General features: G+C 46.8%; 1 protein-coding gene across 3 annotated transcripts in view; it reads right to left on the reverse strand.

Annotated features, from left to right (window-relative positions):
• Window positions 1-23,386, reverse strand: part of LOC142583165 (homeobox protein Hox-A1-like) — a 193,011-nt gene that overhangs the window by 71,567 nt on the left and 98,058 nt on the right. For 2 of the 3 annotated variants that reach the window (XM_075693518.1, XM_075693517.1), the window contains 2 exons: window positions 14,120-14,197; window positions 1,898-2,633 (listed from right to left, as the gene is read on the reverse strand). In XM_075693518.1, coding sequence (XP_075549633.1) covers window positions 1,898-2,633; window positions 14,120-14,173 — 790 coding nt within the window. In that variant the 5' untranslated portion in view covers window positions 14,174-14,197. Of the gene's footprint in view, window positions 1-1,897; window positions 3,146-14,119; window positions 14,198-23,386 lie in introns of those variants that run through there. The other variant, XM_075693516.1, reaches the window with a different exon arrangement.

Here is a 23,386-nt window from a genome sequence, read left to right on the forward strand (position 1 = left end):
ATTTCTTAAATTACGATGACTACCATATATCTTTTACGAGCGTTCGAAATCAATTGAAATAAAGTAAGATTTGGTTTTATTGCAATGGGGAGAATGTGCTTCCCAACCAGCATGGCGGCGTTTTGCACCATGACAGTCAAGCACTAAACAAGCCTCAAATATATATAGAATTGTAATGAAAAAGGATAGAAAGTTGGGCGAGTTCGTACGGTATATAACATGATCTTGAATGGTAGCACGAAGTGACACAGACAGAGACTATAGAAGCAGAGCAGAAGCAAAGCGCTCATCCTATCTGCTTCTAGTCGCTGTCTGTGTCACTTCGCGCGACAATTCAAGATTATATATAGAATTTGCAAGATACTGTTATAGCACACAACATCTCCTGTTTATTTCTTTTTACGTGCAGGGAAAAAACTGCTTATGTCGGCAACTTAATTTTCATGTGCATTAGTCCCAATTTTGTAAATTCCGCAGTGCGTGCTTAACGACAGACCATCACGTCTCTATGGTAAGCTTACGTTGATGTAATACACTTTCGCCAGATCGTAATCAAACGGTAGGTAAACAAAGATTTTGCGCGCATCATAAATAGTTACACTATTTACAATGTGCTCCAGCGGTGATCTAATATGGTCAATAAACAAATCTTGTGGCTCTCTCTGTTTTGAGCAGTCGGATGTCGTAATCTTATTGTTACGTGAAGTAGATTATTAACTACAAGACTCGATTAGATAATTAATTACTAAGACGCCAAATTTCCCCCTGTGTACATTAATTGGGAATAAAAATTGTATATACAAACTTTATGCCATTCGTTATAACATTGCCCTTTTTCTACGGTGCGCTGACTTGCATAGTATAAACAAGCAACAGCAAATGGCCTGCGAAGACATTTCAAGTGACAACACCCCATTCATCAAGGCGATAAATCATCGCGAGAACCGCTTGCTCGTAAAGCTGTGGAAACGACTTTTCCTACATATAGGTAGTGCTACAGAAAATGAATTGTCGTGCATTCAGTACGACAAAACGTCTTTTCCTTATAGCTTGCTCGGTACAAAAAGTGGCTCAACTATTCTTTTCAGCTCATCTGTGAAACACGCTACAAACAGTATACATGCAATAGCCCTATACACGCGAAGTCTACGGAAACTGACCTGCAGTTAAGCAACAAAATGCGTTTCAAATCTCGTTAAAGGGTAATTTGGGCAATCGTTAAGGACTGCCCCTGTTATGAAAGTTTTGACTGGACTTCCGTGCCGAGCACTTTGGTTCACCGTGATCATTCCGAAGACTTAAGCATGATAATTCCTCTACGCATAGACCTGCACTCCCGAGATCATGCCGCACACTTTTTACACATAGAAAACTGTCAAATTGTGCCCTATACATTTGCGCATCTCCGCAAAACTCTCGATCCTGACCGTCGATAGGAACCCAACACTTCGTCTCCTTCAAAAGATCGATTAGCCTGTACACAATGGGCTCGGATCCTTCCTGGACCGTCCGATCGCATTCGGGATAAGCATACCATTGAGAACTGACGCTGTGGGAGCCCAGCAGCCAACATGGCGGGCACCGGACGCTTTCTGTTGTGTGACACGCCGCGCGACGGAGTCAACAGCGCAGATGGCGTATGCATGCGCCGGAACAACAATGATACGAGAGCTGGGCGCCCAGAAACCGAAAGCCACCCATCTGCGAACTGACTCCCCTCCCCACCCTTCCATCGTCGACGGACGGACCGTCAGTGTCAATCACGCGGCGCAACGAGCGAGATTGCCCGAGGAGATAACTGACAGCGCGGCCCGCTCGCTCTTATAAACCGCGGCTCGGCCGCTGCCGGCATCTCACTGCACAGCGCGAGAGGATGAACGTGGTGGCGGACACTTACGCGGCTTGGGCACGTTGCGCTTGACTTGCATCCATTTGTAGGTGGGCACCGGCGCGGGCTTCGGGGGCGACAGTCCGGTGCGCGCTGCCAGCGCGTGCGACGACGCCTGGTAAGCAGCGGCCGCCGCCGCCGCCGCCGCGGCACCGTTGTGCTGGCAACTGTCCCGCACCGCCTGCTCGTAGCCGTCGTAGGCGCCGCCGTAGCCGTTGCGCCTCTGCGTCGTCAGCGTCAGCGGGTCGAGGTAAGCACTGGCCGGGTAGCCGGCCGACGCGTGGTGCATGCCGGCCCGCTCGCCGGGCGACATGTGGTCTCCCGGCGTGGCGGCGTGGTGCACTCCTGCCACGGGCTCCATGTGCGCGTACTCCAGGCCGCCCGCGCCCCGGTACGGAAAGCCCGTGGTCGCCGTGGTGGGCGCGGGTCGCGGGCTGGCGCCGCCGGGCGAGCCGTAGCCGCCGCGCGCACCGGCGGGCGCTCCGCCGTGCAAGTGGTAGCCGGCGGCGGCGGCGGCGGCCGCCGCCGCAGCAGCTGCGGCCGCTTGCTGGTCCAGGTTGGTGTAGCTGAGCCCGTTGTTGTCGTTGATGATCTGGTGGTGGTGCGGGTGGTGGCCGAGCGACGAAGGGTCACCGTGCAGCGGTGGCGTTCGCGGGTCCCCCGGGAACGAGATGGCCGCGGGAGGTCCGTACGCGCTCTCCGCAGGCGCCGCCGGGAAGTACACCTGCGCCGCCAGGTCGTAGTGCTGCGCCGAAGAAGCGTAGGGCGCCGAGGCGCCGTCGCCGTTGTGACACATGCTCGCGTACACCACATTGGAGTTCATCGTGGAGGGGGGTGGGGGGAGATGGGAGTTACACGGTTAACGGCGCGCTCTTTTTGCTTTCAGACGTCGTTGTCGTTCGGCCGCTGATCGTCACGTGACACCGGCTGCTGCCCCATGCGCGAGCGGCGGGGCCCAGGGCCCCCGCGTGGTTGCTTCCACTGTTGCGCGCGTCGTCCGCGGGTGGAACTCTCACTGCTCACTGGCGCTGCTCCGCGCGGGCCGGCGGGGGGCCTGCTGCACACCCCGAGCGACGACAACACGGCGCGTCGCCATGGAAACGGCGCGACTACCTGTGGACACACATGGCCTGCCCGTGTGTGCGGCTCTAGCGGAGGGCGCGGGCCGAGTCGCGCGCTACGCGCTCTTGCCTGGCCATTTTTTTATAGCCGACTGGCGCGCGAGCGTGCCGCGCCGCGCGCCGCGCGATCAATCGGGGAGGGGCCGAGGGCGGACGCACGCCGGGCCACGCCGCCGGGACGCCTCCTCTGCCGGCGACACCGCCTCCCCGTTCTACCGCCAGCGCCATCTATCGGGCGCTCGCGTCCTCACTCTCGAGAGCGGCGGGCAGCGGCAGTCCTGCGGCAACCTTGTATAGTTTTCGGCCAGGTAAGAAGAACAGCGCCAGGTGAACTGAGGGGCGCAATCGAACGGAGGCATCGACCGGACGGGAGGGTTAACCTAGTGCGGACGTCGTTTCCGAGAGATTCCGTGTACTACCGCCGCCGTCGCGGTACACGGCCAGACCGGGGATCCCCGCGCGCTCTACGGGGTCTCGGGCGCTATCCATCACGGCTTCCGGAGGTACTAACGGCTCCGCTAACAGCACGCCGCGAGCAGGGTGCAGAGACTGCTTCCCGTGGGCCTTGTGCGTCGCGACAAAGGAGGGCGATCAGAAGCGATTCCCCCGTAATGAGGCTAACAAAGTATCTGTTCCCAAACGAGGCGCGTACTGGTGTTTCATTTGAGGAGTGATGATCTACATGCGGACAAATATTTATAGCCGTGACACTAAAGAATGAATGAAATTTCGTAGGCGCTGCCTGCCCTGCACTGACCTATACAGGCAAAGAACAAACGAAGAGGAGATTTAGTCATCGAGGAGCAGAAAACGTCTCTTTTGGTTATACCTTGATTTTCTCCCGCTGCACCTATTTTATCTACAGACGATGATAAGTTCGGCATTTTCCCGCGCTTCCATGCTGCCCAAAGCTCGTTTACGGAATTCTATGCAGAAGGGTATCCGCGCAAGCTGTTAGCAACAAACTTTCTCAATAACTAACTGCGCTCTATACGTATTTTGGTACTGTTTTCTTTTTTTTTTTCAGATCTCGAAGTCGAGTGTACGTTGTTCATCAAAGTAATCTGCTGAACGATAGCTCACACCTTTCGCTATAGGAGTTGATACGAATCGCTGTGGTTGTGTCACATAAACTGTGAATAAGAAATGTATAGTGTAGTATCAAAGGGCCCAAGAACTGGGACATGCATATTGCAAACAAGCGTATCTTTCCGCGCCAAGACACATCATATACCCGAGATATCAGTACAGGGTGGAAACACGTATACCGTGTTTGCAATTGAGGTGTGTCGCCGATATAACATTGCGCCAGCGCTGCAGTTCAGAATCTTTGCAGCGCAAATCGAGAGCGCGCAACTTGCGGCCGGCAAAACTGTCGAGGCTGACGGCGCTGTCTCGGCGGACGGGCGCGTGACAGCAGCGCGGCTTTTGTCATTCCGTGCTCGTGATTATGCAGCGTTGCGAACGTATCAATCATGCGGCGGCAAACGCTCGGCTAATTCTGTGTGCGATATTTCGAAACTCGGGTGATGGAGCGCCAGACGACGACGGGTTGTTCCCCTCTTTTTTTCTCGTCCTCCTCCCTCTTTCCTTCTCACCCAGCGCGCTGACTGCCTTCTCGCGCTTGCTTCAGCTGTCCATCTCTGCTTACGGGGCCCTGCGGCTCGCTGCAGCCGTGCGGGCCGTTGCGAACGTTTTGTCTGTGTGTTTTGTCTATGTGTGTTGTAAGCATTCCATTCGCTGGTTTCCATTCCTGCTTTATCATCCACGCCTCGCGGTATCTTGATCCTAATGATAACGTAGAGGCGGAGCGCGCCGCTCCCACCGTTGACGAAACACGATGAGGAAAAGGAATGAACGTGAAATTAATAGATTATCCCAACGTAACCTGACCAATATATTCGAATACTCCACTTATTCGCCGAAGGAAAATAATTGGGGAAAAAATCGTTGCGTTATCCGGACATCATGTCACGGTTCTATTCGAATTCTTCATTTCTTCTCCTTATCAGGCTTCGTCGAGTGGAGCTCTAGATCTACGTTGATCGCCAGGATCCACAGAGCGTGAGTGGTGGAGGATGATAAACGACAAGAATCGAGCGAAACGAGCGGTCGCCCTGCTCCCTTGCGGGTAACTCAGTGGCGCGCGGTCGGTTACATCGTAAACCGATAACGTTGCTAAGCATTGTATTCTACAGCGAAAAGACAGAGAATGGAGGAGAAGGTGACAGAGGGTCCGTGTTCGCTTTAATCCAGTGCCTAGGCTTAGTTAAAACCTACGAGCCTTCTTGTAGCTAGGTTACCCCTTCGCTTGGGCGTATATGTAGCTTCAACGCAAACAATTACCTGTCCAACGTAAACCACACGAATTTTTTTCCTTTGCAGGTGTGGAGAAGCGGACGAGGATATAGTATTGCAGGTGCATGTTAGACACTCGGTCTTGGTTGCATTCAAAGACAGCAGTTATTATAAGTAGCAAATTGAGGGCGTATGCTGTGCAACCACAACTTTAAGCTTATAAGCTTGGAATAGATAGACTGTTTCGCGGCTTGAAAGCACGTTCATTCCGGTGTAAATACGTATACATTTGTTTCATAAGTGCGAACATCTGTTCTAACCACCATTTTCCTTTAGCATTGTTAGTGAAATGTCGCTGAGGCACCTACCTGCTCGGCTTCGTCAGCCGGGGTGTCTCAGTGCAGCCTATTAACTTTCGCTGGGGTTTCCTTGTAGCGGAGGGTTAGATGCTATCAGGTAAAGGTGAACGCTACACGTTTAAGTGGCGATACTAAAGGGCAACAGTACCTTTGTTTAGTTAGACAAGTGTGTTTTCGTGGCTCGAATATTGTTCGCTGCAGCAAGGTTTCTAGAATATTAGCGGAGGACTATAAGGGCCAAGTATTCTTTCTTGAATTTCGTGCTCCAGTTTCAGCGCCGGCGTGCGTTATATAGTAAGACTCAGACCTCTGCTACCCACCATGGCTTCTGCGAGCGCCGAAAACAGAAACGTCAATCGAAGGGCTTAAAAATAAAAGCGGCGTTTCCACATTAGCAGCAAAACAATTAGCGTTACATCACCTATTTGACAAGTACCAGGAACCTATTCACGTCTACACGGACGGGTCTGTAATCAAAAGAAGTGCGACTGCAGCTTATGTTATACAATCCTTAGAGGTATATAGTACGCTTGTCGACAAGGACGCACGTCGTCGCCAACAATAGCGGAAGTAGTGGCAATTCTCCAAGCCACTCATTTTATCAAAAGATATGAGACACCAACAAAGTGGGTAATTTGCACGGACTCCTTATCGGCTTTAGCATGTCTTGAAATTATCGATGACAGCCAACCGCACGCATCAATAACATACGCAGTACTGAACAGTTTAACTCAGGCTAATGAAAGGAAACATGAAGTGATATTACAGTGGGTCCCGGGCCATCCTGGTATAGCAGGCAACGAACTAGCGGACTGATTGGCAAAATCGGCCCATAAAGATGCAGAAATTCAACTCATCCCTTTATCACCAATGGACACAAAACGGATATTGAGAGTACTAAAGGAAGACTTGTGTATGTATCAACATGGGTTAATAAAAACACAAAGGAATCAATCCTTTACGAACCCTCAACTCAAATACCAGCTGGATGTACAACTTTCTAAAAGTACCGAGACACTAATTCATCGACTGGGCCTTGGGACAGCATGCACCAAACATTTCCTATATCGCATCAAACGGGCTCCTTCCCCGGCTTGCTTCTGCGGCCACGACGACGAGGCTGTTCGCCATCTACTCCTCGAGTGCCCCATATACGAGATGCAAAGACGGCAGCTAGAACAAGAGCTACACTCCATTGATCCTCATCGACCTTTCTCACTCGCAAAATTGCTGGGCCTATGGCTATCCAAAATAGCACAGCGAAAAGCATTAATCGCACTTGAACATTTTTATGAAGACACAGGCATCCTTAACAAATACTAGGTATTGCACTGAATAATCACACGATGTCACTATAACGTTCTTCTATTATTTGTAATTATTAGTGCTTGTATATTACGTGTTATACATTTTTTTGAGCGTGAATTATTTTAACACTGTGTAATTCCTCATCTGTTTATATGCTCATCGAAGTCTACATCACGGCCATTTGTGTGTGTTTGCGAATTTGTGTACAAATTCATTGTGGTGCAACTTGCATTTGACTTTTATACTGTTATGTTCATGGACGTATAGGACTGTGCTGTGGATTTCTGACCATATGAAGTTTTTTCTTTTCATTTTCCAACATATTTTTTATATTGTTGTTTCCGCTAAGAGAAAAGGAGTAGCCGTCACCATTATAAGGTGACTACGCCTCTTTCTTTTATTTTCATTTCAATAAAAAAAGGACGTCAATGATTTTGAAATGTATTTGTCGCATGTTTTTCGACGTGAGAGAGAGGGCTTTGGAGTTGATTGCACTCTTTGTCCATGGAGACTGTCCGATTGTCCTAAACGAATTGCAGAGATATAAGAAGCTGACAGTGTAGCTAGGTGTAGTCGCGGCTAGAGTGGCGTTCAGGGCAAGGAATCCACCAAGCCCATCGACTACGACGTCAAGTTGTAGAAAATGAAGGAAAAGGGGTTTATTTAGCTTAGTCACATGGCTCTAGTGCGGAAGCCCACTCCATGCAGGACGAACTCCACGTCTCACTTCACATTAGGACCCTCTGTCCCACTCTCCAAAAGTTTGCTTTTAATCTCCTCGTCTTCCCTAGGCAAGTCGGCAGTCTGAAGATAGTCCAACAGCGAATCACCATCGTCGACTCCGTTGCGATACCGCGCCCAGGCTATCCATAACCCGCGGTAACGACGCCTCGACGAAACTGGTTGGTAATTTGTGGCAAAAGGAAATCATCCGGCGACACCTGACTGGTTCGTCGTAGCCCACCCCGTCTTTTGTGCAGCCTGCAAGGTGAAGCGCGGGATGGAGGAATGGATGGATGAATGAATAACTTTATTGAGGTCACTCGCCCTTTCGTGGAATCCTACAGGAGATGGTTTGCACGCTGTCTTCTTCATCGCTCAGCCTGCAAGGCGATTTGACTCGTTTAACTAACTGCGCTTACCCATTCTTGACGGGGTGCCCTCTCGTTCATGCTGGTGTTCTCTGGTTTCTAGCTAATGGGGGGAAGAGGGCGTTGCTCTTTTAGTCGTTGTCCAGGCCGCGCTGCCGTCTTGTTAGGATGTGCAGTGGTTTGACACGTGGCAAACGTTCAATTAACACCCTTGGAGGCCTTGAGACGTAACAGTGTGAATGCTGCAGGTCTACGATCATCGCTCGCAAACTTGGGGAACTGTGGCTATTGCTTCTTTCGCTCAAAATACAGAGGCGAATATGTTGAGGAAGAGAGAGAGAGAGAGAGTTGAAGGGCGTATTGTACTCCTAAAAGCCTTTCTCTGTTTCATTTCCTTTTTTTTCTTTCGTTTTTATTTTAGTATGGGTCACGCTGACTGATTCATTTGTGTGAGTAATCCCGGAAAATTTCGGTAACGTTTGTCGCCGGTCAGCACGAAACAATGCATTTTCTGAATGATTGATTTCAAAGCAGAACCATTTCTACAGACGCGCCCAAATAATAATATGATCGGACAAAGAATAGAATGTCATTAAAAAAAAAGAAATCGCTTTTCGCAGCTATACAGAGGCCGAAAGAAATCAACCTTGACAGTGATAAATGCTGGTGTTCTGTTGCGTTGTTGAAATGTTTATGGAGCAGTGTGTTAAGAAGCATTCCGAACGTTGTAATGCCTTAGCCTGTGCCACTAGTCTTGTCAAACATATAAAGTAAATATGCGCATGCAAGGTGTTTTTTTTCTGTTTTTTTTAGCTGCATCAAGTTTTTAAACATTGCCTGGGACAGATAAAACAATTCTATCCCTTGATGAAGATTACTCGATGAGGCGGCCTCCACTTCTATACGAGAAATAAAAATGCTTACTTGAATAATTAACATATTTACACTTATAACTTTTTTACTTACTTACTTTTCGGTACATATTTCAATTTGCGAATTGCAACCGGTGAGTTAGCAAAGCGTATCCAAATTGGAACGAATTCTCAGGACTAAGCCAATTTCCAGATATTGAGTTCTCAAATTGTCTGATGAAATGCATCGGCGTTCCAGTTAGTTCTGTGCTCCAGTGCACGAAGCAGGGTTTTGTTTAAAAGGCCAGCGGAATAACGGTGCATTTTTACTGCAAGTTTCACGGCGCTTATCTCTAACCCGGTGCCATCCTGAGAATTTGTTCTGAGTTGATATGGAGGGGTGGGGGGGGGGGCTTGCATGCATACTCACTAGCTACAATTCGTAGATTAATAATGTGTGCCGTAAGGTAATTAAATACAAAGTTAGCCAGCGTAATTATGTATATTATTGAATTCGCTGGATAGCTTACTTCGCTACCACGAGTAACCAGTGGACAACCGTTAACGTGCACCATCCACTTCCTGATTCCGGATTCAAGGGCTAAAGAAATGGTTAATAAGCAGGTTAGTTTCATTCAGTGATCAGAAGCAGCAAGAATTAGCGGTTCTAAAATTCTACAATCCTAAAAGTGTAGAAAGGCTCACCGTGTTACGTATATCTTCACATGAACAGTCACCTCGTAAACCACAAACATCCGCTACAAACAAGGCATTAAAACACACAATCTGTGCTTGAAAGAACTTGCTAATTTGACTGAAAGAATGCATGTTTATGACACGCGCGAAATCACTTTTTGATTTACACCGCGGACCCGTACTAACTATGACCAACAAATGATCGCATATACATTGCCTACTCTTTTAAACAACCAGCATTGTTTTCTGTAATGCTGCTGCTGTTAAGTTTTGATTTTGTGCTGAAAAGATTCTCCAAGTTTTCATAAATTTTGATGTCGTGCATAAAAGTAAAGTATTTTCGTTTTAACGTTAATATCACCACTTTTAGTTTTACTTTTCAAAAGTACAGTTTCGGCATTGTAAACTTGTAAACATTGTAAATGAGCATTTGTTGTTGCCCCTGTGAAAGTGCAACTTTAGGGTACAGACCCCGTCAAACTTCTTCCTTTTAGTCTGTGCCCCCAGCATTTTCGTATATGCTGTAATGTACCGTAATGCTGAAATAAAATGAATGAATGAATATCGGCGAATGGCAGGCAATTTGCGTGCTCACATTATGTCAGGGAGGAATAGCAGCACAATGCTCAGACGCAGAAGTACACGACGTTCACATCAACAGCCACCCACTGTCATAGAAGCGCAGCGAGACAAATGAAACTTTCCAAACAAGAACACGTGCAGATGTAAACGCACTCGAATAAGGAAATCCATCGCCTTAAGAGAAGTCAGGCACCCACATGCCCAGTGCAACGAGCGGGCTTCTGCGCGCTCGTGTATGCACCTCCGCACGCCACCACATTTGAGCAACAGCATACAGTCACGTATTGAACCGATTCCGCATGTAGTAAGACAGCGTACGTCTCATGCGGGAAGACCACATCCGAAGCCACATTACCCTGTCAGTATCAGGTAATTGAGTGAGGCAAATGGGAACTCACGTTCAAGATGTGTCACAGCCCCTGTGTGAGTCAACAGAGGTTACGGGCTGTTATACCATGCGTGTAAGTACGATGAACATAAAAAAAAAGGTCACTGTGCCCTCGGCATGCTGTTTTAAGGGATAACTATTGGTACGCGGACTTCTTGTGTTTACACGCATGTATGATGATGATGATGATGGTGGTGGTGGTGGTTTATGTGCATCACTTTTGAAAGGGGCGGTGACAAACATTCCCCTATAGCCTGCTCGACCTAATCAGGTATACTGTACATGCATTTCTGTCAAGCATTTTGTTTATATCTCCTTAATCTTATTCACTTTTCCTTGAAACTTATACACCCACCTTGCATCGTTACTTGTGCCTGTAACGGATCCTGTCCCCTGCTTTCTTTTTTTTTCTTTTTTTTTCACCAGTACTCCAAAACATCTCTTGTTGATCTCGACTGCTGACCGGTTAATGCGAATCCCATCCACTTTAAATCACAGCGCTACTCGAAGATGCACACTACTTACGGGTCTGGCTGCGTTAGTACCTTCGCATGGAATGCGAACGTATTTTCTATTCGAGCGCTGTAGCGTCCCGCTATGGAAAATAAAATACTGCACCGTATTAAAGTACAAGCTTGGCCGAGTTCGTCGTGGTTCATAACGGTGGTGTTTGCGTAGCGCACGAAAGTAGAAAAAGGAAGGACAGAGACGAGTAGAGAGCGCTAACTTCCAACTGATCTTAATTTGCGGACGAGCATAATATATATACATGCGCGGCAAACAAGGAAACCACACAGAATAGGGGGATGGGCAGAGCCAGCAGATCACTGATAAGTCAGATGACTTCACGTGCCTCGATTGCCCTGCGATCGACCAGGTAATCTCGCTCAGGTCGTGACAGAGCAATGGAAGGGGTGCCTACGCTGCAGCGGCGGTCACCTATATACTGTGAATGTAGTCCGCTTCTATAATTTCTCTGGTTAACTGCGACCTATATGCTCTCCTACTTTCGCGCACTACACAAACACCGCCGTTACGGACTGCCATGTGTCGGCCCCAGTGAAAAAGGTGGTTATTGTGTACACTAGAAAGGTGACGGGATTCTCGCGACAATGAACACAATATAAGCAAGCTCGGCCGGCCAACAACAAACACTTCTTACGAGCGAGAAACCTTGGCAGATTCTTACCAACGAATCCGAAAGAGTCGACAGCCACAACTCCAGATTTCTGTTAGCGTGCGTTAACGTCTCAACGTCTCCTCACTCCGGCGCGCTGCTCGATATGCACATTGCTCGCGGCAGAAGCGCATAAACGTGATAGACGCGCACGTATGTTTATGCGCTCACTAGCTTAAAAGAAACACCGAAGCAGTGTATATGGCAGTGTACTCGACGTACACTGCCACTGGTTTATACACCATAAGTGTATGACGCATGATTCATGGCATCAAATATGTGCCGCGGCGATGTATGAAAGCAGCCTTAGATTAGTTTAAGTTCCATTCTTTGTGTATATATATATACACACACACACATATATATATATATATATATATATATATATATATATATATATATATATATATATATATATATATATATATATATATATATATATACTTTTTGCTGTTTATTGTGGTTTTATCACAGCTCGTCCTTCTTATTTTTTGCTTTTTTCCCACCGCGGGTTTCAGGTGGCGTCGGAATACTGTTGGCTAGCGAATATGAAGAAAGAACACACGCAGGCGCAGATACGCGCACACACAAAGAAAAGGGAGGACCACATTGAGACTGTGTGCTAAACAGAAAAGCAGTTCCAACAAGATCTCATTCATTGCCTATACACTCGCTGTCCCGGATACCGATGGACACTCGCGCGCCAGTTCATTATCTTGCCGCTCCATTTCTCTAGGGGTCGAATTACGGGTCTCCAAGGAGTGGGCGCCAATTGAAACAGCTCATCGGCAAAGCGGCAGTCTTCGCAAGTGGCACAGCAATAAACAAAAGTATAAATATGTTAAGAATTCTAAAATGCGTATAGAGAAGCGACGGGGTTACTCGCAAGTCCTTCCTCACCATGTGAACGGCGCACACACGGCCGATCGCATCCCTTCTTCGCCGTGCTGCTGATGCTGCTGCTACTTAAAATGCCGGACAGATTGCGCTCTCCCCACGCACGAACAAGCCCGCGGAGCTGTCCAGCGTTTGCTCCTCGGTGACGGCGCCTGGCATGTTCCCCCGCTACGGAGAGCCCCGCCATGTTACTGCTGTCCGCCGCTGCTGCAAGAGCTTCGCGGTCTGCGCGGGAGAATCCATTACTCTTCCTCGCTGCGGACAACTAATTAAACACAACGCCTCGCGAGCGAGCGGTCAGAAACGCGTGTACGGCCATTTCTACATACACCCCGTTTCCTCGCTTCTCTCCGCTGGCCTCGTCTGATGGAGGGGGAGGGGGGGGGGGTACTGCGCCGAGCGTTTCAAAAAATGCGGAAGGTGTCCGCGAGAAAAGAATGGAAGTCCGCTTCGAAGCGCCAGGTAAAATACACAGGAGGCGGTGAAGAAGCGGCCGCGCGGCTCCTTCGGTGAAAGAAGGGGGGGCGCCGGCGTATGTATAAGTATATATACGTGGCGGTGCTCATCATGTCCTTATGCTAATGATTTTGTCAAGCGCGCGCTCGGGCCTGCGCGTCCGAAACCGCAGTGCGCTCGCGCTCGCGGCGCCCATTCTGTCGAGGCTTTGAAACTGGAGACGCGCCCACCGTTTAGTGCTTTGCCTTCTTCTCCTGTTAACGTTTTTCTTTTTCCTTGCCCGCTAGCACGCGGACAGGTGAAGGAAGCGATATCTGGGCACGACGCTGCGGTGGTGGCGGCGGTGGTGGTCAGGGAAGGCTGCCAGGCATTTTCGGGACCATTAGTCATTCGGCGGGGCCGCTGGCTCGTATCACGTATGCCATGCCAGGAAGAGCCCGGTCAGCGGGTTCGCGTGTCCGTTTTCCGTGCATTCTTCTCGACCCCCTCGCGCGCGCCGCTAACGATGTCGCGCATCCGCGAGTGCCATGCATATATGTGTACGCACACAAACACACGCCGCTTGTTAAAGCCTATTCCGTAAGTATGGCCGTTTGCGGGGCTATCTGTTTGCCAATAGGTTCTGACAAGGCGCGTTATTTATGAGGCGAGCTGAGAGCCTTCGCCGAGTTCAGCTTGGTGTTGGTGCGTCCTCCAGTGCACATGGCTCGTACGTATACCATTACGACTCGGGGGGGGGGGGGGTACAAATAAAGCGATCGCGCTATGACTGTTCCCCAGAGTCGTCTCTCCATGGTTGCACTGAATGTAACTGATGTTCTGCGAAATTATTGCTTCCGTTGCTGCGCGACGACGCCTATTGCGGAAGTAATTACTGAATGTGATAGGTATACGCAATATGCCGAGCCAAGGCTCGATATCCATAGTAGCATGCAGCACAGAGACAACTGGCTGCTGCAGGTAGCCACGGCACTGCACGCAGTCATGCAGGATCCAAAGAATCGCACCTTTACGTCAGCTGCGTCCAGCGACGTCCTCATCACTGCCAGAGGGCCCACCATGCAAGTAGGTTTGCTGGATACTTCCTGCAGAGAAATAATAAATAAAGAGTTCGAAGTTTCCTCTTTTTTTTTCTTCTTTTTTTAACATGTCATTTGCAACCACATAAGTGCATGTAATCTGATTACCTTTGATTCATCGGTGCAGCTATTTATTCATACGAGATTTTTCCCTAGAGTTGGCTATATGAACTAATTGTTTGCACCATCACGCCTGCCCAGCGTAGCAACACGGCGGCACCATTGCGGTTACCGATATAAATGCATGGTTTGCTATGGGCGCGTATATTTCTCTGTGGTGCATAACAGGGCTGGTTGCGAACACTGCCATTATATATGTTAGTGTTGCAGAACTTTTTTATCCCTACGCTCAATTCCCCCTCGTAGAGTGTAAAAAAAAAAAAAAAGAACAGGTTACTTATCGGGTGAACCTCTCCACCGTTTCCTTTTCTCATTTTCTCGTTACTTCCAATTAGGACGAGTTGCAACGGTGTTCATGTATGCAGTGGTTGCACTTTCGGAAAATACGCCACTGCTATGGGTTACGCTGAAACTTGTATAAGATGTGGACCAACCCATGGGAGCACACCTGCCGTAACTTCAACAACCAACCAACGCCGTCGTGGACTTGCGTAAAGATTGGCTACGACATGCTGCGCACTTGTTGGCCACCTGGAACAAGCGCGCAAGTGGCCACCTGAAAGCAAAACAGCTTAAACATGGCGTAAATATATTGTGAGTCCCTGCGTCCGCGTGTCAGGGGCTAATTCTTGGAATGCGGATCCCGCGTCGACACCGCAATGATCTAAGTGTTTTTGTTTGTACCTACAGTGTTCCAGCCAGGGCTGTAATTCTAGTGAAATAGAGATAAAAAAGGTCAGAGGTAAAAAAAAAAACGAGAAAGGTATGAGTGAGTGAGTGAGTGAGTGAGTGAGTGAGTGAGTGAGTGAGTGAGTGAGTGAGTGAGTGAGTGAGTGAGTGAGTGAGTGAGTGAGTGAGTGAGTGAGTGAGTGAGTGAGTGAGTGAGTGAGTGAGTGAGTCAGCGAGCGAGCGAGCGAGCGACATCGGCGAACCTGTATCACTTGTTTAACAGAATAACTAAGGTGGGGAAGATTATTTATCTTCTTTCATTCGCCTGTTCTTCGTTGCTCTCTCTACACATGTTTCTGACCACTTTTACAAGGAGACAGAAGAATCTCGGACATTTGTTATAGTCCATTCCTTCTTTTTTTAATTACTGTGCCACGTTTTGTTATTCAAGTACATCTGCTTACTTTCCATACCGCTTCAGTACATTGCTGATGTATGTATACAAACGAGGCGTTGCGGAGCGTCACGGTGCGCGTTTACTGCGACCACTGCGGCATCGTCCTTTCGAAAATGAACGGTTGTCGCGATGGTGCATGATGCATCAAGAATAAACCTATTAACAGCTTACTGAAATGACGCCCGCAACACTGCGCCTGGCTCACGTGTGGTGAAACGCGCGTGGTCAAACACAGGGCGCCCTCGCTTCGTCAACACTGCACTCGGCAAAAACAAACACCTGCAGGCGAGCGCGTTCCTGATATCGAATGCTTCTCGCTGCGCCTTCTCTCGCCGTCGGGTGAGTCACCGGAAGCTCGCTGTATTCTGTCGCGAGAGTTCGAGTTGTGAATCATACAGCCGTGATTGTTGTCATGGGGGATGATTTTTTTTTTACGTTTTAGAGAATTTTTAAAGATCGCCTGTTGCAAATAAGATAGTTCTAGTCTTTGAGCAAGATTACTCAGAAAGGCGGGCATGCACGAGAAATCGAAACACATGTTCAATTTTATGTATGTATGTATGTATGTATGTATGTATGTATGTATGTATGTATGTATGTAAGTATGTATGTATGTATGTATGTATGTATGTATGTATGTATGTATGTATGTATGTATGTATGTATGTATGTATGTATGTATGTATGTATGTATGTATGTATGTATGTATGTATGTATGTATGTATGTATGTATGTATGTATGTATGTATGTATGTATGTGTGTATGTACGTGCGTACGTACGTACGTACGTACGCACGTACGTGCAGATGGATGGATGGATGGATGGATGCTACGAGAATCCCGATTGAAACTGGCGGTAGGTTGCGCCACCAAGCTATTGCCTAATGACCTACCTAGGTTAAATAAAAGAAAAATAAAGCACCACAAGAGGAATTCCCATCACCAAACTTTCTGAACCCCTATTGGGAACTTAGTTTATTACGCCTCCGTTGTTTGTCGTTTGCCTACTTCTCTTCCACCAGTCTTCCAATCGCCTCTTACTAATCTATATTGCCGGCATGTTTACTTTCTCCCTATTCTCGCTGAACCCAAGAGCTTCAAGGAGGCCAGAGATGCCTAAATCGACCGCTGGGCAGATATGTTCACACTCTAACAAAACATGTTCCATCGTTTCCCTAGCTTTACCGCAGCAAGCACGTGCTTCTTCTTCCTTCTTATGTCTCGCTTTATAGGTGCGTGTTCTAAGGCGTCCTGATTTCGCTTCAAGAACTATTGAGCTTCCTTTTGAGTTATCGCAAATTGTTTCTTTCCTGATTTCTTTTTTCCTCTTAAGTAGTTGCTCACAGCAAGTTTCTTTTCCATTGCCGCCGCCCATGAGAATATTTTAGCTTCTCTGACTTTCCGCTGGACGTTCTTCGTTCAAATGTTGCTCACCATACCGATCGCATACTTGCTAGTAAGCTTCCTAGTTCTTTTCCTCCAAAGTGAATCAATATTTTTCCTTTGCGGATACCTCAACGCTCTCCCAGCCCATTTAGGTTCTTCCATAATCCTCAGTCGCTCTTCATAATCAATTTTACTGTGAGCTTCTCTCACTTCAAAACTTGTCCAGCCCATATCACTCTGCACAAATTCATTTGTAGTTTTCCAGTGAGCGCCCAATGCGAGGCGTCCCACTGAGCTTTGGTTGCCATCGAGTCCTGATCGCACCCCTGATTTCAAGCAAACAACCGCATTTCCAAATGTAAGTCCTGGAACCATTACACCTTTCCACATACCCCGGAGCACCTCGTACCTATTTTATGTCCATAGCGCTGTGTTTCGTTATGGCTGCATTTCTCTTCCCCTTCACTGTTATTGCTTTTTCCTGTGTTTCCATATATCTATTGCCTTCATTTATCCATATACCAAGGCCTTTATATTCTTTTACTCGAGGTATTTCCTGACTCTGTATTGCCACTGTCTGTTCATTGTTTTCACTGAATACCATAACACCTGATTTTTTAACGTTAAATTTCGAACCTAAATTCTCGGCTTCCTGTCCACAGGTATAGCCAGATGTTGCAAATCGATTTGCTTTTTAGCTAGCAACACAAAGTCGTCCGCATAAAATCAACCTCGAAGCTACTGCTCTGTTACTGCACCCGCGTGTTTGTATGAGATATTAAACCCGATATTACTTCCTTCTAGAGCCCTCTCCATCCTCACCATGTACATCATAAACCGCAGTGGGGATAAGGGAACCTCTGCCTCAATTTCCTGTTGATATCAACTTTCTCCTCGCTCCTCATCCTTTCCCATTCAACGCAAACGGACCTAGGTTCTCAAATCTCTCTCAAAATCTGTAGACAATCGTCGCCTAAGCCTTTCTCTTCCAGAATATCCCACAACATGTTGAGGTCTACGTTGTCATACGCTCCTGTAATTCTAAAATAGCCACACATAAGGGTCTCATTTCTACTACGGATACTTCAATACACTGAGTAAGAACAAATGAGTTATCATCCAAACGCCTACCGATTCTGAGGCCATTGTGAAGTTCTTCCAATATGCCGTTATTCTCTCCCCATGCTTGCAGTTTAATTTAATTGTCTGCATTGTTAACGTGTATATTACCGACGTAAATGTCAACGCTCTATATGAGTGAATTCTATATTTCTCCCCCTTACTTTTATAAACTAAATTAATTCTACTTTGTCGCCAACTGTCCGGTCTTCGCCTATCGTTTAAGGTTGTTTTTTTCTACTGCTTTCAACAGAGCTTCCTTACTTCTTGGTCCCAGTTCATTAATCAGGTTAACGGGAACCTTGTCTAGCCCTGTGGCTACGCGCTTCTGAATTTTCACTTCGGCTTTCTTCGTGTTGAAATTTGTAAACACCAGCTCCTTTTCGATCTGGTTCTCTTTAGCATAACTGCGAGTCGGCCTAGTTGGAACATATTCATATTTATACTTTTTGTGCGCAAACAAACAGGGACGAAGAATAGGGGCAACACAAGGACGAGCGCTTTCTAACAACTGGTTTCATTTTTGAAGAACTACTTACTTAAATACCCACAGAACTGCGCGATCTAGAGAACAGAGCACGCCTACAGCGCATATGATACCCGCTGATCTGCGCGATCAAGTCAAAAGAGCAACGTCAATATTATGTAATATTGACGTTGCTCTTTTGACTTGATCGCGCAGATCAGCGGGTATCATATGCGCTGTAGGCGTGCTCTGTTCTCTAGATCGCGCAGTTCTGTGGGTATTTAAGTAAGTAGTTCTTCAAAAATGAAACCAGTTGTTAGAAAGCGCTCGTCCTTGTGTTGCCCCTATTCTTCGTCCCTGTTTGTTTGCGCACAAAAAGTATAAATATGGTTCTCTTTCATGCTTTTTTTCTTCAAACACAACCTCGTCATTGCTTTGGAAGGATTCGGCTGTTATTTTTCGATTGTAATTTGATGCCGTATCCCCCTCCAGTTTGTTTCCATCTTTGTCTAGGATACGTTGTTCTATTGTTGCAGAATTCCTGCCTAATAATTTTATGTACGTGGTTCCAAAATATTTTAGGTGCGCCCTTCTTCTCCTCGCGTATTTCTGACAACCAACATTCACTTTCACCTTTTATTTTTGCTTGCACCAGTCTTTGAACCATAGATTTTTTTCCCGGTATATTTCCCATTTTATGTCTACTTCATCCTGAGGCAACTTCACTTTTTTGCCTGCCTGTTCTCTCGTGATGTTCTCTGTCGTTGGGCGATCGCTTTTCGTATCCCCCTGTTCCACCAGCTTTTCGGTTTCCTTTTTCCTTTCCAACGAACATGTTGCTTCTCTTTCCGTATTTCTGTCGTTATTACACTTAGAAGCTCACTATGTTCCCACTCTTTATTTCGCCATTTGCCAAGTTCTTCCTCGACATTTGTGGCTATATTTATCATTTCTCCGCTTTTAAATTTGGGCTGGCAATTCTTCGCTGCTTGCTTGCTTTCCCAACTACATATCCGGCTTTCGAAATGATGTTTGTATGGTCACTCCCTATGCTGCTATAGCCTTCCTCGTTTGTGACCATTTCTTTGAACTTATCATGAATTCCTTCTGCAATGGTCGATTGCCGATTTCCAACTTCCCACGTTATCTGCCCTTCACACTTAGGTCCTGTATTCACAATAACGAGGTTATGTTGCTCACAAAGATTGACTTCCCGTTGTTGTCGGTATAGCCATCTAGATCCTGTATGCGCGCATTCATGCTACTGAATAGGATAATTTCGGCATCATACCCGAAACCCTTGATATCAGCACTCGGGCATTTCACCAACTTTTGATTCTTCTCTCTGCAGTTATTTCTGGTCCACAAATACGTTACGCCCAGACAAGTTTTCTTGCCACAGATTCTGCATTATAACCCAACATGCTCTTGACATTTTGAATTTACTCTTTTCCATTTGGCTCCCTGGTCGCTGAGCATTCCGACTCCCCCTCCCATGCTTTCCGATTTAATTCTGTACAGAGCGTTATGAATGGACGGACGGACGGACGGACGGATGAATGAATGAATGAATGAATGAATGAATGAATGAATGAATGAATAGACCGTCCCCTTTGGAACGGAGCGGTGGGTTGCGCCACCAAGCTCTTGCTAATATACTGCCTAATGTCCTACCTAGGCTAAAGAAGAAAAAAAAAACAAAAAAAGAACCAATGAACTACAACCAAATTTTCTAACCCCCTGGTCTTGCGGGGGACGGCGCCACCTGGTGTCGCGCGACTTGACTCCGCGCGTTTCGTTCTAAATGTGTCAACAGACAAATACCGACGCTCGCGCGGGCTGTCGGAGTGCGCCATTTATGAACATCGAAGCGTTGTCTATCGCTCAGCAATCAAAAGCGGATTCGTTCAGTAATGTCACGTACTCGTATATTACATTCTCAGTCACCGCGATGTCGGCTCTGAGCTGTGGCGGACATGCAACGCAGCGTGCAGACTTTTGAGCGACTGTGCTCAATACATCAACACTGAATAATTAAACGCGACAATCGGTCATGGAAAATTGAATTGCGTTGAAGTGAATCCATTATTTCGGTTGACATCATTATAGAACACCTTGACTTCCTTACAATTTTTTCCAACTAGAAAACTGACATCGATTGACATTTAGTTCACACTACAAGAATTCTAGACATGGTCAACGATAATTTCTGTAAGGTCTTTTGCGTATACCACAGTTCCGGCTAAAACAAAGACGTCATCGCGATTACCTACTCCCAACAGCAAAAAAAGGGGGAAAAAAGAAAGAAAAAGAAACACGCAACTCAGAAGCGAGGTCAGCACTGGAGTGCCTGTTTATCCGACACAGTGTGATTAGCCTCATGGCATTAATGACTCCTATTGAATGATTCTCGAATTTACAACCGTTTCGAGGGATCGCAAAGTGAAAACTTGCAACATCTCGTGGAGAGATTAGTGGGCAGCTCAATATCTCCAGCTAGAAGAACGGTGGCTATGCCTCCTGCTGTCATTTGTTTTTTCTCAATAAGCCGCAATCCGGACTTCGCCAGGGAAATAAAGATCACCCTGTTGTCTGTAAAGCGTTTTCCAATACTATTGTTACGCGAGCACTGTCCATCATCATGGGACTTACTAAATGACGACTATAAAAAATAAGACATTCTTGAGTTTAGAAGATCGAAGCCAACTGTGCGTTGAGTAAACATGCAGCAGTTCTGCTCCTGCACTTATATGAACATCCATCGATTCAAGCAAGCTCGAAGGTGCTCACGTGACAGCAATGAGAGGTTCCTAAAGTTAAAGTTTGAAGCCAGCCAATTCCTGAAGCTGGTCGTTCCAGAATGCATCCTGCAGAAAAGAGGCCAAGCTGTCTTTCTCGCAATGCGCACTGACCAAATTACGGCGACCGACGTATTAACTGAAGTGCTGACTATATGTGCGGCTATACCGGCCGTTCTATTTGCATTCTTTAGTTCCTCCCAGTCCCTTATTTAACGCAAGAATACCCGAACAAACCAAGGCCTGCCGAGCAATCAGCACCGAAGCATGGCATATGCAATCGGAACCAGTGGTACAGAGGTAACAAGAATCTTCAATACCACTTCGTAAGGGACCAGGAATGGAACCGACCAGGAATGAAAGCGAGAAAACTAGCACGAGGAGGCGCAAACGGCCAAGTGGTTTATTATAACTGGTTCAAAGCAATCGCAGTGCATCGTTGTGTTTCGCAGTCAGATGGGTGATCTAAACTGATAATAACCATATAGGATATGTGGAAACACGCATTTTTACGAAGGACCCCCATAAGTTCATACGGAAATATTGGATATGGGGCATACGAGTTTTTTTTTTTTCGATAGGGTAATCTTAAACTACCCCCAACTGTAGCTCAAACCCTCGTGTTGTTCAGCCTGGTAAATATTACTTTTGCATTGACCTGTGCTTATTGAGAGGAAATGCATTATTTTGCTGTTTTAAAGCGAAGCTTTCATTGCATACTCTCCCGGATCCGGATTTCGCTCGGCTGCAGTTGTCACGCTGCTATTTCGGTTGTATTTCGGCGCATATATTTGTGGGCATATATATATATATATATATATATATATATATATATATATATATATATATATATATATATATATATATATATATATATATATATATATATATATATATATAACTAACCGTATATGCGCTCTGAATCCAAGTGCCAGCGAGCGGGCTTATATAACTCCTGTGCGCTTACCGGCACAGTGGTGCCAATAAGCGCACTTCTGCTTTGCGTATCAACAAAATATAGATTACCATACACAAAATGAACATCTAATCCCGGCCCATAAATGTCTCTAAAGTACTCAGACCTGTTAATAAAATATCGCCTTATATTCAGCAGTTTCCTTGATTTACGTTTTTTTTTATTTAGCCATTCTGTATGAACCACTAGGTGTGTGCGTATACTGATGGTGGTGGTGGTGGTGAGTCCTAGCAAAAGGTGAGTTTAGGTTGGCGATCAAGGCGGGCAGTTGCTCCGCCCGAGCGTCTCTTATAGAATCACTTTGGTGTTTCACCACGTGTCAATCAGACCAGTCTCTCTTCAGAATGCGGTAAGGAGGCGTCAATTTTCTTTGCGGTCTATAAGTGATCCTTCGTGGAACACAAGTTGTTGCAGACACGCATGCAGGAGGTCCCTTTGTTGCACATTTTCGAGGGGAGCGTTGCTATCAGCTTGGAATTTCGGGCATGACCATAGGAAGTGTTCCCTCTTTGTCAATCCTTCGGAGTGGGTATGTGCCACTGTGGCGCAAAATGTACACGGAATCCTTGAAGCTTGTTTGATTTGTGTCGTGCTCCTCTGTGACGACGACTGTCATCGCCTCGGGAAGCATCATAAGCCACCTTCGTCCTCGCGACTTCGCTGCGTAGGCGTCTCACACTAGAGTGCATCCGCCCGAGTGGGTGTTTGCATTTCGGCATATGTCCTGTGAGGGGTGTACAGTGCACAAGCATAAAACTCGCATGAGATTGAAGCTGTGACCTTTGTGGTGCATAAAAGGTACCGTTGCGCGGAATTAAACATGTCATAACGTGAAAGTAAATGGACTGCACGCCTCTTTCGTTTATTTTCATATGTTCGTGGATGTATACGACTGTGTCCTGTGAATTTCTGACCCTGTGACGTTGGTTCTTTTCGTTTTCGTACTACGATTTCTTTTATATATTGTTATTTCTGCTATGAGAAAAGCAGCAGCCGTCATCATTATAAGGTGACTACATCACTGTCTTTTATTTTCATTTCAATAAAAAAAACGCATCGCCATTAGTTGCAGACCCCCCCCCCCCCATCTAATTATTCCTTTCACTAAAGCTTCGCTTTACGTAGATTTCAACATGTACGTTGAATCGCCATGTTGTTTTTGTTTCTTTTGGGCTAAAAATACCTCTCACTTTTGATAGGTG

Source organism: Dermacentor variabilis, chromosome 5 (genome assembly GCF_050947875.1).
Source record: "Dermacentor variabilis isolate Ectoservices chromosome 5, ASM5094787v1, whole genome shotgun sequence".
Classification (NCBI taxonomy): Eukaryota; Metazoa; Arthropoda; class Arachnida; order Ixodida; family Ixodidae; genus Dermacentor; species Dermacentor variabilis.